A 13,414-nucleotide genomic window follows, 5' to 3' on the forward strand; every position below is an offset into this window, starting at 1 on the left:
AATTGTAAGTTGTCTGGGTATAATTAAATATTGAAGTTTTTTTTTTCAATGGCAAAACTAACCTACAAAGACATGTAAGTCGTAGGATTTTAATAAAATATTAATATTTTAATTTTTCACCAGACGACTGAAAAATAAGTCGTCCAGGAAAGTCAAAATTCTGACAAAATCCAGTCAAATGCAAAACTAACCTATGACGACTTACATGTAAGTCGTCTAGGTTCTTTGGAGATTTTTTTGTAACCAAACAAAAGCAGACGACATATATTTCAGTCGTCTCAGAAAATAAATTTCAAAGTCAATTGCAAAAATAACCTCTGCATTGACCAGACGACTTCCAGGTAAGTCGTCTACAGCTAGATGACTTACCTGGGAAGTCGTCTGGACGAACAGATCTGGAAAAAACTCGATTTCATACCTTAAATTGGTGAGATAACTTCCTTAGCACACATAAGGATTCTCCAAGCACACCGAATCTCAAACGAAAGTGACCCACCCAAACGAGATTATCTGACAATCAAACGAGTTTATTACTAAGGATATGCTTATATCAATTCTTAAAAGGAAGATATATATGATGAGAAAACATCTCTCTAAGATGATGCTTCCAGGGGGAGAAATATGATGATGTTCGTTGTTGTACTCTTTTTCCTTATCATGGTTTTTGTCCCATTGGGTTTTCCATGTCAAGGTTTTAACGAGGCAACAAAGAAGACGTAAATGATAGATACCTAAAGAGAAATGTTAACACTTAAGTGATGAAGATCTATCAATCTACATAATGATCAAAGATCAATCATACTTGAACAAGAATCAAGGTATGGACACATTTCATTCGCTAGACAAAAACGAAGGTCAAAATTTTTTGAATCAAAGAAGACCTTATAGATGGAATTAAAATATGAAATTGGTGTCCGGAGAAAGATCTTTGAATCTATTTTCATCTCCAATTTGAATCAAGTCATTCTCCATGATAGAACTCGAGATATGGCTGTTTTCGTGGGACATATACAAGCTGTCTCAGAATACCTAATATCATATGATATTCAAAATACCGCTCGATATTTCCATCTTAACAGAGCCAGATCGGTGCCTAAAGTTATACATGGATGTTAGCTTCGATTTCCAAGTGGTTTGAAGTAATTTATCCTATGGTTACCAAGATATTCAAGTTTTAGTGAGAAGTGTCAAATCTGCCAAGAGAAGTAAACCGGTCCAACCCCAAGACGAAGAAGTTACTCCATCACATTGGATTGTGTTCTATCAGATATATCAAGTTATTTTCTCATCAGGGGGAGTAGATGCGCGATGCACTCTTTTTTTCTTCACCACGGTGTTTTCCATTGGATTTTCCTGGTAAGGTTTTTAATGAAGTATCATCTTATGCGCTTTAAGAAATATTTTTTAAAGTACATCCAATGAAGAGTGAGTGTTATGAACTATTATGTTGATGTCCATTAGACCCATAAACCCATGTTCTAGAGGATTCTGAATCCCTATATCCCTATATATTATATCGTGACCTTTGGAAGAATAAAATTAATTAATTTCCTCTTTCTCTTACTCACAACAATAATTGTTTTTTTTCTATTTGGACACCAAAACAATGAACTGTCCAAGTCCATCTCTATAGGACAAAGATATTTCACTTTCTTGTGGTCGTGTCACCACACATTCACTGCAAATGGTTAGAGATACGTCCAGACAAAACCTTAGAGATATTTTTATTACCATATAAACTGAATTTGATTACAAAACCTCGACGACCCTTCATTCCTTATCTCTGACGTGGCCATCACTCTCCAGATATTTCTTCTTCTAATTTAAATAACCACCACAGTTTCACTTCACCATCATCATCATCTCTCAAAAACCTAATCGTTCTCTCTCTCTCAAATGGCGGCCATGACTTCTACTATCTCCATCTCTTCCACCAAGCCACAGAGGCTTTTCGACTCCTCTTTCCATGGCTCATCCATCTCCGCCGCTCCTGTCTCCGTTGGTCTGAAACCACGTTCGGTTTCTGCCGTCTCCGTTCGCGCCAGTACCGCCGGTTACGATCTTAATGCCTTCACGTTCGCTCCTATCAAGGAATCGATCGTGTCTCGCGAGATGACGAGGAGGTACATGACGGATATGATCACTTACGCTGAGACAGATGTTGTCGTCGTTGGTGCTGGTTCCGCGGGATTATCATGCGCTTATGAGATCAGTAAGAACCCTAACGTTCAGGTTGCGATCATCGAACAATCTGTTAGTCCCGGTGGTGGCGCGTGGCTCGGTGGTCAGCTTTTCTCCGCCATGGTATAACACGTTTATATAATAACATCTCTCTCTGTCTCTCTCTATTAAGACCTAGTTATATTTTCCTTGAGTATTTAGATTAATTTGTATGTATGAACTAGCCCTAATACTGAATTACAGTGACTATTAATTCGCAGCTTGGAGGATGTTAATGTCAAATCAGGACTATGGTTAACCAACTTAGATAAAAACAAAATTTGTTTTTTTTTCTGGATCTGAAACTTTGTAAAACCTGTTCTAGACACAGCAGGAAGAAACATTTGTTTTGGCTCCTAAAAAAAAACTTATTACACATAAATCACATGCTTCCAAATTGTCAAAAAAAAAAAAAATCTCCAATATATTATTTGAGAAGCATTACAACTTCTTAGAATGATTTTTAGAATCATTAGATATTGGTTCATCTAATTATATAATAAGTTTTTTTATTAAACTAACCATAAATTCATTATTAATGTTCTTTATAATTTCCTTAAATAAAAATTACAGAATTGTCTAATCCGGCTAAAGTATATATATGACAATTAATGATTTTGAATAATAAAGATTTAATAAAAATAAGTGTATTTTCTATCATATTTTTTAATTTTAAACTATTAAAATAAATTAAAAAACCACGATAACCATATAATAAAAATTTAGATTTTTTTATATGTTATTTTTGAATTTTTAAAAATGACTATAAATGATTAAAACTGTTAAAAATCTCACATTCAAATTTTGTGATCCATGGTTTAATTATATATGTAATAGTTAATGACTTTTAATTATTCAATATATATTTATTATTTCAGAATATATAATGACATATAATATATAAAATTATTTTTATATATAATGTTCATCCCGCGCAAGGCGTGGATCTTAACCTAGTTTTAAGATAAATCTAAAAATATTTTTCTTTTTTGAGCAACAATTTTTCTTCTTTTTTTGTAATATTTTTGAGCAACAATCTAAAAATATTTCTTACTTCATAAATCTAAGATGCAGCCATGAGTCTAGTCTGTCTGTGTTCATGGAAAAAATCATGAATGATCAGTATTAGTAGGCTGAGATTGTTGTATATTCGTGTTTGGCAGATTGTGCGCAAACCAGCTCACTTGTTCCTTGACGAGATTGGTGTACCCTACGATGAGCAAGATAACTACGTCGTGATCAAGCACGCTGCTCTCTTCACATCAACCATCATGAGCAAGCTCTTGGCTCGTCCCAACGTGAAGCTCTTCAACGCGGTCGCAGCCGAGGATCTGATTGTGAAAGGAAACAGAGTGGGTGGTGTGGTGACAAACTGGGCTCTTGTGTCGATGAACCACGACACACAGTCTTGCATGGACCCAAACGTCATGGAGGCCAAGATTGTCGTCAGCTCGTGTGGTCACGATGGTCCTTTTGGAGCCACCGGTGTGAAGAGGTTGAAGAGCATTGGGTTGATCGATCATGTTCCTGGAATGAAGGCTCTTGACATGAACACAGCTGAAGACGCGATTGTGAGATTGACTAGGGAGGTTGTTCCCGGTATGATCGTGACCGGTATGGAAGTCGCAGAGATCGATGGCGCACCAAGAATGGTGAGTTTTTTTGTATTTTTATTTTCCTTGATCAATATATGATGTAATATAACCACAGTTTTTTTTTTAAGATCATGTTCTGAGTGAATGAGTTGTGATGGCAGGGACCAACATTCGGAGCTATGATGATATCAGGACAGAAGGCGGCACATCTTGCTCTGAAAGCTTTGGGACAGCCTAATGTTTTGGATGGATCCTATGTAGGAAACCTAAGCCCTGAGCTGGTCTTAGCTGCTGCTGATTCAGCTGAAACCGTAGATGCTTAAGGACAAATGTTTTTTTTTTTAATGGAAGAAAAATTTCACTTGATCCTTTCTGATGTGGAAGGAGTTGCAATAAAGGAGGAGTTTAGGTGTTATGTAATGAACTTTCTCTGTCTTTTGTTTCTTCTGAATGAAAACGTTCTTCAGTGTAAAATTGCGTTAGTTATCTTCTTCATTCGTGTAATGTGTGTTCTTCTCTGATCTGGCTTTATTAGTTTCGATCTCGTTCACCTTTATTTTATCTGACTATTTGTTGCTCAAGACTAGTATATCCCAAAGAAAGACTACGTGTCAGACGAGCCTCTGACCAATCTACATAACCAATCTAAAAAACCAAGCGGTGCGTTGCTGCCTCTCTGTTTGGTTATCATGAAAACGTTTTTGAGCTGGGGGAAATAAGATAACGTGGTTAAAGATTGGTTGTGGGCTGGATATTTATTTATAGGCAAAGCAGTTTGAAGGAACGAAAATGTTTACTCGTTAACCTGAACTTTTGTTCCTCCTCCTAAGAACCAGACCATATTCTTTCAGTGACTTCCAAGGATGTAAGATTGGCTTAGTACAAAAAAAAAACAGTTGAGGAAGATAAAAAAAAATATTTCATCTTTATTTTTTTTTTGCTAAAAGGTAAATATCGTATAAATGAAAAAAGATTTACGAGAAATGTAGATCTAGGTTTTGTTACACTTTGGCAAAAAAGTAGAAAAAAACAAAGATGTAACAAAGTTGAATATGAGATAAAACGTAGTTCATCGCATTCATTTGACCATAAGGTTGAGGAAGTGCTTCCTCTCCCTCCTTGCTGTAATTGTGTTGTGCATCTCCTTATCAACGGTCCTGAATATGGTGGTAGGTGGTAGAACAATGTGATTGTGTAGCACATTGTTTTGTTGCTTCCAGAGGTGATAAATGATACATTGGGCAGCTAGCTTCTGCAGGAGAGAAGGCGCTGCGACTGAGGTACCTCTAATCCAAGATAGGATCTCAGCCCAAGTTCTGAACAGAGAGTTCGGTGGGTTTAACCTGCCGATAGAGAGTCGCCACACCTCCATGCTATAAGCGCAAGAGAGAAAGAGGTGATCCCTGGTTTCTGTAAAGGCAGAACAGAGATATCAAGCTGTATTTATTTGAAGGCCCCACCCTGCTAGTCTTGCTCTGGTTAGAAATCTGTTCAAGCTTGCTATCCACATATTAAAGCTGTTCCTTGGTATTGCTCCTTTAAACCAGATAGTCTCCGCCACTGGTTGGACAGGAGCTGGGAGGTGCATATCTTGCCAATTATTTAAGGCACTGAATTTTGCATCTAGCTTAGTAGAGGTTGTCCACTCATAAGTGTCTGCAACTGTTGAGTAAGCCGGACATTGGATGGAGGTTAAGAAGATATGGAGCTCAACCGTCTTGTCGGATCTAGGAGGAGGCAGCGACCAAGCCGTAAGGGAGCACGCATCTGCCACCAGACCATTTATTGGGACCCGAAGCTGGTAGGGTCCACACTGTCCTTGGAAATGAATGAGCTGCCCAAATGGGGTCCAAACATCGTACCAGAAGCTGATTCTGCGTCCACTAGCGAGAATCGGCTTGATAAATTTTATACCTTCTTGTCGCAGCTTGAGAAGTTGTTTCCAGACCCATGAGTCCATAGATGCTTCTTCGACAGCCCAAAAGCTTCTCACGTTGGATTGGTGATGTCTGTGCCATTGCGCCCAAAGCGATTCACTTTCTGAGAACAGGAGCCAAATGGAATGTAAACACAGCACCCTGTTCCAGTGGACATGTTTCTCAGTCCAAGCCCTCCTTCTTTTTTCGGTAGACAGACCGTGATCCATGCAACTTTAGCTTTCCCTGTTATATCTGTAGTTCCAGACCACAATAATCTCGAACATAAAGCCTCAATCCTCTTGATACATCCCTTTGGGAGAATAAAAGTGGACATCCAAAATTTTAAAGTCCCATATATGATTGTTGCAATTAGTTGTAGCCTACCATCAAAAAATAATGCCTTTACTCCCCAGAAACTAAAACGAGACTGGATCTTTATCATGAGGGGCTCTTATTCTGATACACGAAGCTTCCTGCTCATCAGAGGCAGGCCTAGATATCTGACAGGAAGAGTACCTGTAGGGAAGCCGTACGCTGCAACTGCAGTGGTCTCACTAAGTTTCAAATCCGAGGTGAATATCTCCGTTTTGGTGCGGTTCATTCTGAGGCCAGACCACGAAGCGAAGTCGTAGGCATTCAGTGATGCCATGAAGAGTCACTGGTACCATAAAAATATATCATTACATCAGGTGAGAGATTTTAAGATCAGATGTTCCAGGATGATAGCCGATGGAACCCAAGTCGTAACGTGATCTGAGAAGCCGAAACAGACCTTCCATCACAAGAACAAATAGGTACGGTGACATCGGATCGCCTTGTCTTATGCCCTTTGTGCTGTTAAAGAAAGCACCACTCGCACCATTTACAGAAACTGATAAGGAAGCTGTTGAGATGCATTGTGAAATCCAAGTGATAACAGCCTCAGGTATCGAAATAGCTCTGAGAATACCCAAGATAAAGTCTCATCTAATAGAGTCAAAGGCCTTACTAAGATCGACTTTTAGCATACCTCGAGCATCCAAGCTGTTGGTGTTGTACCCTTTTACTAAATCAGTGGCTAAGAGAACGTTTTTAGCCAAAAGTCTCCCCGGCATGAAAGCTGATTGAGCTTGAGATATCACATGGGGAAGAACTTCTTTAAGTCTGTTCGCAATCAGCTTTGAAATCACCTTGTAGGCTGTGTTCAAGCAAGATATTGGGCAGAAATCAGTAGCGTATGAGGCATTAAAGAATGCTTGTCTCCCAAGGAATGTAAATCACTGACGAGTAGCTTTTTTGCCACCAAATTTTGCTAGCTATCAAATATGTAAAAAATAACAAAACAAAAACACTACTCATGAATCTTCTCCAATCCTATTTCTTCGCCTGCAATAACAAAACGCTGGACTATTAAAACACAAACCCAAAAGAGTTTCCCAGTAGAAACTTGTGTTAAAGAAACAAAAACACTATTGAGATATCTGGTCATTACCTTAACAACATCATCTAGTCCTCAAGCTTCGGTCATAAGCTTAGAACACTCGTCTTTCGAAAAAACACTAGCCACTAAGAAAACCTATATAGGCAAAGTAGGACCTTGTGCACTGCTTTTCCCACCGTTCTTCATGTTATCGACTTAGGTTTACCCTTGGATGAGCCTTCCATTTTCTTCCCTTCGAAATGAGGCTCCTCGTACAGAGAATACATATCAGGCTCATACTCTAATAATGCCCACGTCATCTGCTCAGAAAACCCAATCTTAGCGTGCGGTCCAAAATACGACGTTTCTGAGTTTATGGAACAAAACTGTTAGCTCCCATAGGTACAGAAGGAGAAGTCTCTTCGGAATTGAACCATTATCATCCGAATAGCAAAGAGATAGAAGTTCTTATGCATTTCAAGATCTCTCTATAAGCTCAACGTATTAGGGTGTGAGTCAATGATGCTAAATAGATTTACCTAAGAGATAGTGAACTTTGGGGTCAATGATTTGAGTGATTGTAGCCAAATGAGTAAGCTGTGCTTCAACTCCAACTGACCTTCCCGTGCTCCTCAAGTTACCTCGAGAGAGTCAATACATACATATAAGAAGACAACAAATTCCAATCGGCCCATCAACCGTTCAAAACACCAAAAAGCATAATCATAGGTGAACGAAGATCACTCATTCCTGCTCAGAAGCAAACCACACAGATCAAAAACCCTAAGAATCAACCTGCTTGAGAAAAGGATTTATATCTGAAAATCTAATAAAGCTTTACCTTGGCAATACCCAACCAACATCGTTGTCTATCCAATCGTAAAAGACTTACCCCTCGTTGGATTCATTCGACTTGGACTCTTGCCAATACCGAGGAAACCTTTCTGCGCGTAAAAGGCAGCCTGCCATTTTCTGACACTCACCAGGCTGCAATGCAACAAAACATAAACATGAGAAAGATAGGTAGATACTCGTCAGCAACATAGACTCTCTGCCTAGAGCTGTCAAATGGTCCGTCCATGGCCCAATTGGGCATGACCAGTTGGACCATTTCAGTTTTGGGCAGTAATGGATGGTTCATATTGGACAATGGTCCAAACAAATGTCCAAAACCAATAGAGACCATGTCCAAATGGGCAGGACACCCAATTTTAATTATTAATTTAGATTTTATTTCTAAAATTTTGAAATTATGTTTACTTTCCAAAATTATAAAAGTATTTTTTTCTTGTCAAAACTGCAAAACTATGTTTTCCTCTCAAAATCGAGAAATTTCATTTTTCCGCCAAAACCGAAAAATTGTGTTTTTCCGCCAAAACCGAAAATTGCGTTTTCCCGATAAAACCGAGAAATTGCGTTTTCCCACCAAAACCGAGAAATTGAACCGAGAAATTGTGTTTTCCCGCCAAATCCGAGAAATTGTGTTTTCCCACCAAAACCGAAAAATTGCGTTTTTCCGCCAAAACCAGAAATTACGTTTCCCCGCCAAAACCAAAAATTGCGTTTTTTCGCCAAAACCGAGAAATTACGCTTTTCCACTGAAACCGAGAAATTGTGTTTTCCCGCCGAAACCGAGAAATTGTGTTTTCCAGCCAAAACCGAAAATTGCGTCTTTCCGCCAAAACCGAAAAATTACGTTTTCCCACCAAAACCGAGAAATTGTGTTTTCAGCCAAAACCGAGAAATTGCATTTTCCTTCCAAAACCGAGAAATTGCGTTTTTCCGCCAAAACCGAGAAATTGTGTTTTCTCGCCAAAACCGAAAAATTTCGTTTTCCCGCTAAAACCGAGAAATTGTGTTTTCCCGCTAAAATCCGAAAAACTGTGTTTTCCCACCAAGACCGAGAAATTATGTTTTCCCGCTAAAACCGAGAAATTATGTTTCTCGCCAAAACCGAGAAATTGCATTTTCCTGCCAAATTTATGAAATACATTTTTTCCGTCAAAATAGTGAAATTACGTTTTCCATCAAAATCGTTAATTTTTTATTTTAACGATAAAACTGTTTTTTCGGGTTAAATTGTAAAGCTATGTTTTTTTTTGTTAAACTCATGAAATTGTGTTTTAGGAAGTCCATGGACACCCATTGTCCATTTGGTCTTCGCCCAATTGGACCATGTACCAATTGGTCTTTTGTCTAGTTGAACCATTTATTAATTGGACACGTCCATAGTCCGTCCAAAATGAATTGGATTGGGCTAGCCCATGGTCAGCCCGCCCAGTTGACACCTCTATCTCTGCCATTCTATTAACAGAATCCATGTGATGGGATGATACTAAGCAAAGATCACTACTAAAACAACATTGCTGTTTTACCAAACAAAAAAAACGAGTAATGCTTATCTTATCTTGCTTGATCAGATCAAAACAGTGAACACATAATCCATCTCCCACATATATAAACCGGACCGTCATAGTGGCAAACAAAATCTACAAATAAATCTGCTTTTTCTCTAAACACCAACCATGAGAATATCAACTTTAATTAAAAAGAGAGCAGCAAGATCAATAATCATTATCGTTTTAATCACCCATCAGAAGAAGAAAGACATAAACATGGCATCATTTGCATTCATAACTAATGATGTTCTCTTCTTCATGATAAAGAAGAATCAAAACAATCTGATATTGAAACTGATTTTTGGACAAAACAGAGAAATGATTCCAAGTATTAAGGGAAAGGAGGAGAGCATACTTTGATCTTGTCTGGCGGTATTGGGGACATCGGTGCACTCAGGACGAGTCTGCTGGTAATAAGAATCTGCTGGTTATGCGGCAGCTCCCCACATTTATAAAAGTTTTTCAATCCAACCCCCAAACTAATAAAAATGAAAACTTTCCCCTGGAATAACAGAGAAACAAACAATTACAAACACAGGGTTTCTCTCTACACCGAACCAACAAGGAAACAAGATTGGAGAAGAAAGAAAACTGCCTCTCAAAAGATTGATTCTTTTCTTTTACATTTTTCTTTTGGTTGGATGGTCTTTGGAGAAGCAGTGTTTTGTTTTGACGGTGGATATGAGCTGGGATCGTTTGGTCAAACGAGTTCCAGAGACTACTACTACTACTGTACTACACAAAAGAGTTTGCGTTTGTTAGTATCTAAGAAACATTTTCTTATATTCCTCTAAGAACTCCATCATAAGAAACCATAGATAATGATGTTCTTAGACGTACCCATTGAATGCTTTTTCTGTTTGAATCGGTTTGGTTTGTAAAACTGATTTTAGATTTTTTTTTTCTTTTGTATCTAAGTCGGTTTGGTTTGGTTTACACCTAAATTAATTTTGATTTTCTTCTTTTTGAAGATTCATATTACGAGTTAAGAGCATCTCCAACTCTCCAACTCCACTGTATAATTTACTGCAAAATAGAGTAGAAAATGAAGTGATGAACAAACAAAAAAGTGATTACTCCATTTATGGAATAATGAATTTTTTGTTTGTTCATCAAACCATTTTTCACTCCACTTTGCAGTAAATTATAGAGTGTGGTTGGAGATGCTCTAAAGTGTCGTCTTTCGACGTATTCAAAAGATGATGACGACTATAAAACAAAGATCACTCGTCGTTTAAGAAAAAAAAAACTAAGGGCAACACTTTAATGGTTTTCTATTGTTCTTCCCAAGAGATATTTTTCTCTTTTCGTTGTGAACAAATCAATTATATAGTAGTAACTATTGACGAGAAAAATTGATATAAACTACCATACAATAAGCCAACAACACTAAACTGCTTAAGAGAAATATTATTATATTAAACATCTTTGAATAACTTACAATCACGATTATGAATCATCGGCTATCGGCTATATCCTTATAGTTTATATAACATACATAACTTGCGAAACAAATCATGATTAGTACACAGACCAAGGCGCCTATAACCGCTACTAACCACAAGCTCACCATCCTCCCTTTTGAAGTCTATGAACTAGTCTTCTTGTATCTTATGAAAATCTGTATTATGAAAAGTAGATTCAACCGAGAGACGCAGATGTTTTTATATTACTAATTAACTTCGAATTATGGAAAGCCTAGATAGATACTATAGAATATGGAAAATATATTTATTTTTTTGAACAAAATATATGGAAAATCTCCTTCCTATTTTTTCCTGCCAAAGAAGGGTAATTTATAGAGAAACTAATTAAGGAGATTTTCCCTTTCAAAGAAATAAAAACTATTTAATAGTTCTTAAACATGTATATCCAATGGATCGTAATAAATCACACTAATAAAAGTCATGTTTTCGTCGTCTGCTGCGGAGAGAGAGCTTCTCTATTAAAAAATGTACATGCATAAATGTCCATCAATCCAAATGTTTCGGAGAGAGTTATCATTAAATCATTATTCGTGAAGTTGTTCATCAATATCATATATGTTACAAGTCATTGATAATTATATGTAATAGAGTTAAAAATTATACGATGATGTAATGTTTGCTACACTGTAAAAAATAAATCAATTTCCCTAGAGTCCTAGACATAGGTGATGATTGTTTCAATAGTTTTTAGTTTTAGTTTTTGATTTTTAGATTTTAGCTTTTGGTTTTTAGATTTTGGTTTTTGGTTTTCAGCTTTTGGTTTTTGGTTTTTGGTTTTTAGATTTAGATTTTGGTTTTTGGATTTGCTGTACTTTTTAAAAAATTTCAAAAATTAACTAATACATTACTTTAAAATAATATAATAAAATAGAAATAAATATTTAGATTTTACAATTGAAATTTATCAAAATGCTGTGATTATTATTTTAAAATAAAATACAATAACATATTTTAATTATTATATTTTTATAAAAAATATATTATAGTAAAATATAAATCATAATATATATATAAAATTACAAAAAAATAAAAATATTAAATTTTGAAATTACTTATAAATTTTTCTTATATAAATTAATTTTAATTTTTAAAACTTGAATAGAAATAGTTTTTCTTATATAAATATTATAAATGATACAAAAATAAAATACATAAAATTTTGAAACTAATTATAAATTTTCTTATATAAATTATTTATATTTTCTTAAAGTTGAATGGCTATTTTTATAATTCAGGATTATACAATATATTTTATTGATAAAACATATTATGTTTTTATAATTTTTTGTAATTTTTAATGTGACTAATAATTATTAAAATAATTCAATTTTTTTTATTTATAGAAACTAATAACTAAGTTTTAAAATTAAATAATATTATTTATAAAATATATAAATTTATTTACAGATATGAAACATAAATTAAAATATTTCACATTATTGTTTAAATGATATCTAATGTACAAAATATTTTATGATAATTTTAATTTTTATGAAAATATTATTTATTAATTATTAATTAATTATAATGTAGTAGTTTCTACAAAAAAAAAATCAAAATTCGTTTTTCTTCATAAGCTCACAAAAGTTGGTTTTTGGTTTTTCTTCATAAATTGGTTAATCTTTTCAAAAACTAGTTTCCCTAAATTTTAGGAAATCTATTTATTGAAAATCTTGATTGGCAACTCAAATGGTTTTTATAAAAACAAAAACTAAAACCAAAAACTAAAGCAAAAACCACAAACAATCAACTTCATAGTTTTACTTTTAAATCTCTATAGTCGATAAGAAAACTAATCACAACCCATCCGATCCTTATTTGTTTTCTTGTTAATTTCAATTATTAATATTATTTGTTAAAACAAAACAAAGAGTAGATGACATCTATATATTTTTATAATATTATTTGAAAAATAAATTTTTATGTGTGGTGATCACGTTAATTCTTACGATGGTCAATTACGTTTATATCGTTAATGAATTAAAATTATTATGTAATAACTACAATTATCAATATTTATATTTTAGTTTTTATTAATAGCTTATTTATTTTTTTAAATAACAAAAATTAAAATATATATGAATCTTTCTGAAGCTATTTAGGATTCTTCTTTTGAACCATTCTTGCATTGATTTTTCAAAAGTCAGTAATACATATATATTTGATAAGTAAAAATTAGTTAGGCATATAATAACTTTTTAAGCTATTGTAGTTTTCTATAAATTAATACATGTAATTAGAGGTGTCAAAATGGACAATCCAACTCAAACCAATCCATAACCATATGAACCATTTAGTTAATGGTTAATGGATAAACCTAATCCATTTAGTTGATGGTTTGGATCAATCCATAACTCATTTAAAATAATGGATTAATGGTTTTAATGAGTTGACT

General features: G+C 34.9%; 1 protein-coding gene and 1 long non-coding RNA gene across 7 annotated transcripts; one reads left to right on the forward strand and one right to left on the reverse strand.

Moving 5' to 3' along the window:
- Positions 1-1,846: 1,846 nt before the first annotated feature.
- Positions 1,847-4,336, forward strand: LOC106318832 (thiamine thiazole synthase, chloroplastic-like). The gene is made up of 3 exons (XM_013756970.1): positions 1,847-2,304; positions 3,384-3,872; positions 3,977-4,336. Exons 1-3 carry the CDS (start codon positions 1,897-1,899, stop codon positions 4,136-4,138), a joined length of 1,059 nt encoding a protein of 352 aa, XP_013612424.1. The 5' UTR covers positions 1,847-1,896; the 3' UTR covers positions 4,139-4,336.
- Positions 4,337-4,793: 457 nt separating this feature from the next.
- LOC106315501 lies at positions 4,794-10,232 on the reverse strand. Of its 6 annotated transcripts, none has more exons than XR_001264627.1 (4): positions 9,888-10,232; positions 7,975-8,120; positions 7,206-7,883; positions 4,794-7,099 (listed from the first exon to the last, which is right to left on the reverse strand). It is a non-coding gene; the product is annotated as an uncharacterized LOC106315501 (long non-coding RNA). The 6 variants fall into 6 exon arrangements; XR_001264626.1 differs by having other exon boundaries at positions 7,206-7,453; positions 7,673-8,120; XR_001264624.1 differs by having other exon boundaries at positions 7,206-7,500; positions 7,673-8,120.
- Between the last annotated feature and the right edge of the window lie 3,182 nt (positions 10,233-13,414).

The sequence above is a fragment of the Brassica oleracea genome, chromosome C9, assembly GCF_000695525.1.
Source record: "Brassica oleracea var. oleracea cultivar TO1000 chromosome C9, BOL, whole genome shotgun sequence".
NCBI classification, from domain to species: domain Eukaryota; kingdom Viridiplantae; phylum Streptophyta; class Magnoliopsida; order Brassicales; family Brassicaceae; genus Brassica; species Brassica oleracea.

Excerpts from the sequence above, each read along its gene's own strand:
- LOC106318832 (XM_013756970.1), top strand. The coding sequence starts at position 1,897 with ATGGCGGCCATGACTTCTACTATCTCCATCTCTTCCACCAAGCCACAG. Across the intron at positions 2,305-3,383 it reads GTCAGCTTTTCTCCGCCATG|ATTGTGCGCAAACCAGCTCA; the intron begins GTATAACACGTT and ends CGTGTTTGGCAG. Across the intron at positions 3,873-3,976 it reads TCGATGGCGCACCAAGAATG|GGACCAACATTCGGAGCTAT; the intron begins GTGAGTTTTTTT and ends TTGTGATGGCAG.